At 42.6% G+C, this 4,329-nt stretch overlaps 1 gene segment (V, D, J or C); it reads left to right on the top strand.

The window, feature by feature from the left end:
- The first annotated feature begins 2,884 nt into the window (after nucleotides 1-2,884).
- LOC131919022 (T-cell receptor alpha chain V region 2B4-like) lies at nucleotides 2,885-3,459 on the top strand. The segment is given in 2 exon segments: nucleotides 2,885-2,933; nucleotides 3,110-3,459. Coding segments are annotated over 2 exon segments (399 nt in total).
- Nucleotides 3,460-4,329: the final 870 nt, after the last annotated feature.

Raw genomic sequence — 4,329 nt, 5'->3', positions numbered from 1 at the left:
TGTCACCTGAATGAAACTCAGAGGTTGGTCATGATACACGTGGGACTCAGCAGTCTTGACTAGGTCCCTGGTTGTAGACATGGGGTAGGCCTGGGGATTGGGGAGGGTACAGGAAGAGTCAAGCATACTCAATATCTTATGCTGGTGTGTAAGGACTGGGCAGGGCCTTGGAGGTTGGATATCAATAGTAAGACTTTTCTAAAGAAGATTCTCCACCGTGGCCCCAGTGAACAAGCTAATAAGTGGAGAGCCTTATTCTCCAGTTTCTACTTGCTATGAGGATCACAAATCTCTCTTCTTAAGTTATGTCTTTGCAGAGTGTCAGATTGCACACCTATGGATCTCATTGAGACTTTTGTTTAAAGCCCCATCAAGGGACGTCTCCCCTCCCCTACTGTGCTGTCAGCAGCCAATGTTAGGATCCTTAGTTTCCTTTATGGTTTACAGTTGAGCAATTTGGGAGTTCATCTGTCTCTGTTGTTTACTTTGGGACTCCCACACTTCTGCGTATTGCTCCCCTCACCTGGCAGCCACACACTTGATGCTTTGTTTCAGGTTCACAGTGATGCAGCAAAGTGCTGTGTGTCTCTAATAGATCATCTTCCTGCTCTTTCATGAGAACATGTTAATCCAGTCTTACACATTTTATTGGAAGTCTCTTACAGGGAGGTGTGTATCTTACAAAACTGTGCTTCAAGTTTAGTTTCATGTTTCTTTTTGGACATTTCCCAAGGCCACTGTGCTTGTACTATTCATTTTTGTTTCTTGTCCTTTAGTTTTTTTTGAGACAAGGTCTCTCTGTATGCCTCAGGCAGGCCTTAAGCTCACATTCTCTTGCTTCAGCCTCTCAAACCTGAATCTCTTCTGGGATTATAACCATGTGACACTATGATTACCTCCTTCTAATAGTTTCACATTTACTGAGAAATGTTTGTTGTTATTACATTCATGGACAATGCACTCTTGCAGAAACGGTTTGAGTCTGAGCATCTTTCCCTCATTCTGATCCCTTTGTACTTGTTGATTGTAAAAGAAGGGGATGATCAAACTATGTTTTGTATATGCTGATTTATGGCTCTTAAATAGGAAAAGGTCTTTAGTTATCAACTTCTTCAAGGTCTCAAAGCCCATTGTGGGACAGAGTAGGAGGCACAGAGGTCCTTGTGCTCACAGATACCACCAAAGGTAACCTGGAGTGTGAAAAATACAGGGTTGTTCCTTCAAAGAAAGGAATGTATAATCTGTTATCTGCCCAGAGGGCTGGGAGCAGAAGTGGTGAATAGCCTGGTGACCTGTGTGCTATATGTGTGGTCAGAGTCCTCAGCAAGCTACCCCTCCAAACCCATTCACACTTAGAATAAGCTTGCTTTTCTTAGCCAATATATTGAACCCATCTTTATGGAAGGTGTCCCATGTACTTTACAAAGAGTTTCAATGTTGTCACTTCCAATCTTTATTTAGCTTAGCTTTAGTCTCAAGGTGATTTATGTATGCTTTATGGTGCACCACACAGGATTGGGGTAGGGGAAGAGGGGAGGTTGGTGGGTGGGACTGAGGGGAGAGGAGAGGAGAGAGGGAGGGAGGCAATTGTGATCAGGCTGGGAACATTTACTTAGTAAACTAATTAATTGATTAATAAAAAATAAAAAAGAGTTAATATTCATCAGAAACATTTTCACCAAATTTTGCTGCACTGAATTATGCCTAAAATATACTATTCATGATCAGGCTGCCAAAATGTGAGCCAACATCTGGTCCTTACATGTGTTGATCCAAACTGCCTTCTTGTCTCAACAGATCTTTACTCTGCCAGCTGTGGAGGTCTCACAGACTCTTATAGGTCAGCTGTGTCCTGACTTGTTTCTATGTGGACCCAGTTCAGCTCTTGCATAGATATTCCCCTGGTACAGAAGCCTTCATGACTGTGTTAGAAATGGAGAGTGGGAGAAAGTGACAGTGTTCAGGAAGAAGATAGAAGGAAGAAAACAGAGAAATAGGGAGGGGCATCTGCATCAGAAAGAAGGAAGGTGAGAGAAACCAGATCTAGAACTTTCTCATATCATTCCCTACACAATAGGACTTCACTCAAGAAAGAAGAATAAAAAATTAGACAAATGAACAAGTTTCCATGGTTTTATTTAGAGTTTAGGTACTGAACACAGCTCCATGTCTCCTGGTCCAATGCAAGTAGTGTTCTGTTTGGACACAAATGTGCTCCTGGTACAAAATGGAATGAATTCTAGACCTTTCTAGGCTCTGTCCAAGATAACCAGTCTGTCCAGGCCATCTGCAAACCTTGAAGATGGATTTGTATGAGGGTGTCTGGAGTAAAAATAGTTAGAGCTATGCTGTATGAAAGAACCACACTCAGATTTCCATGAAGATATTTCACAGGTGATTTTTTAGTGTAGGTGACTGCTTGTGTGTGATATCTATGGAGGAAGATAACATGGGCTGAGTGTGCACACATTTACTCTCTTCTCTCCCCACCTGACTTGGAGCACATGTCTCTTAAAAACACCTACTGAACTCTCAAGGGCTTTACCTTTTCATGGTTAGGTTAGAAGAGTTTGCAGCTTGAATATTTCTTTGGTCACTAACATGAGCCCACAAGGTGGCAGTGTTTTCTTAGGGATCCTGAGGAAAGTGCTCAAGTGAAAGAGAAGTGGGGAAGAGGGGAGGGGCAGGAAGAGGAGGAGGGGGTAGAGAAAGGGTTCTAGGAAAGGCTTGGTGCTGCTGAGGTGATGAAAGAAGTCAGTTTTCTGATTGCTAACAAAGCTGCTTTTCATGTTTCCTTAAGCAGGAGATGTGGAAACTTTTGAATGTGACTCTATGAGTTTAGAGTTGAGAATCTCAATCCTCGGTAAAGAGAGAGGAAGAGAAGATGAAATCCTTCATCGTTTCTATAGTGGTGCTGTGGCTTCAGTTAAATTGTAAGTTTGGGAATTCCTGTGGGATACATGTGTGATATGTAAAGTTGTTGCTCACTAAAGCTAATGATAGAAACATCCATTTTCAATCTCTAGTTAGGGAGTGGGAGGCCCATGAAAAGCCATTCTGGGGTGTCTACATCCAGTCCTGTTTGTTTGCTATTTATCTTTCTCCACAGGGGTGAGCAGCCAGCAGAAGGTGCTACAGAATCTGGAATCCCTCAGTGTCCCACAGGGAGCCAATGTCTCTCTCAACTGCACTTACAGTGATCAAAATTCTCAGTACTTTTGGTGGTATAGACAACAGCCTGGGAAAAGCCCCAAGGCACTGGTGTCCATCTTCTCCAATGGTGAAAAGGAAGAAGGCAGATTCACAGTTCACCTCAACAAAGCCAGCCGGCATGTTTTTCTGCACATCAGAGACTCCCAGCCCAGTGACTCAGCTGTCTACCTTTGTGCTGTGAGCACACAGTGCTCCCCAGGCACCTGCAGCCTGCACCCAAACCTACTGGGCCTGTTAAGGCTTTAGATAGAGCACAGATCACAGGCTGGGGAAATTCTGTTTCGATTCTATAGGCAATTTGAATTAAGAGTAAAGAAGGTTTGATTGATTAGGAAAGTATTTTGACATTTTGAAAATAACCAGTCCTAAAGGGAAAGGCACACCATTGGTTTGGCTGAAATAGTTTCCACTCTTCTCTTCCCTTATGCTGATAGTTCTACTAGAATGTATACACTCTTCATGTGGCTATCTTGGCAAGTTGGAGGACATGCACATGGCCATGAGACTCACCTTATGCCATGTCATAAAGACCACCGTACCGTCATCTCTACAGTAGTATGACTTGCTTGCTTTTTAAAAATCTTTCAATTAAAAATATTTGTGTTCTACTTTTGAAAAACTTGCTTACAAAGTAACACTCTTTCTTATGGCAATTTCATACATATTTACATTTGTTTGACCCTTCCCCAAGCTAATTTCCTCTGCCATTTCTTTACTCCTCATTATTACTGATAACTTATTGCTCTCAATATCCCCCTTCCGCTTCCGTATCATATGTTCTATTATCTTCACACTCTTCTTTCTTTTTTTTTTTTTTTGGTTTTTCGAGACAGGGTTTCTCTGTGTAGCTTTGCGCCTTTCCTGGATCTCGTTCTGTAGACCAGGCTGGCCTCAAACTCACAGAGATCCGCCTGGCTCTGCCTCCCGAGTGCTGGGACTAAAGGCGTGCGCCACCACCGCCCGGCCACACTCATCTTTCTTAATGCCTCCTTTTCTTTCTTTTTCTAGCTTCCTGGCTCTACATACACTCAGTCCTATGAACACATACAGATAAAAATTAGAAGCTAAGGTTTGCATGTGTTTGTCTCTCTGAGGCTGGAATAACTCACTTAGTAT

This window comes from Peromyscus eremicus, chromosome 9 (genome assembly GCF_949786415.1).
Source record: "Peromyscus eremicus chromosome 9, PerEre_H2_v1, whole genome shotgun sequence".
Lineage (NCBI taxonomy): Eukaryota > Metazoa > Chordata > Mammalia > Rodentia > Cricetidae > Peromyscus > Peromyscus eremicus.
Note: the sequence above shows the minus strand (reverse complement) of the source record. Positions and strands in the feature narration are given on the sequence as shown.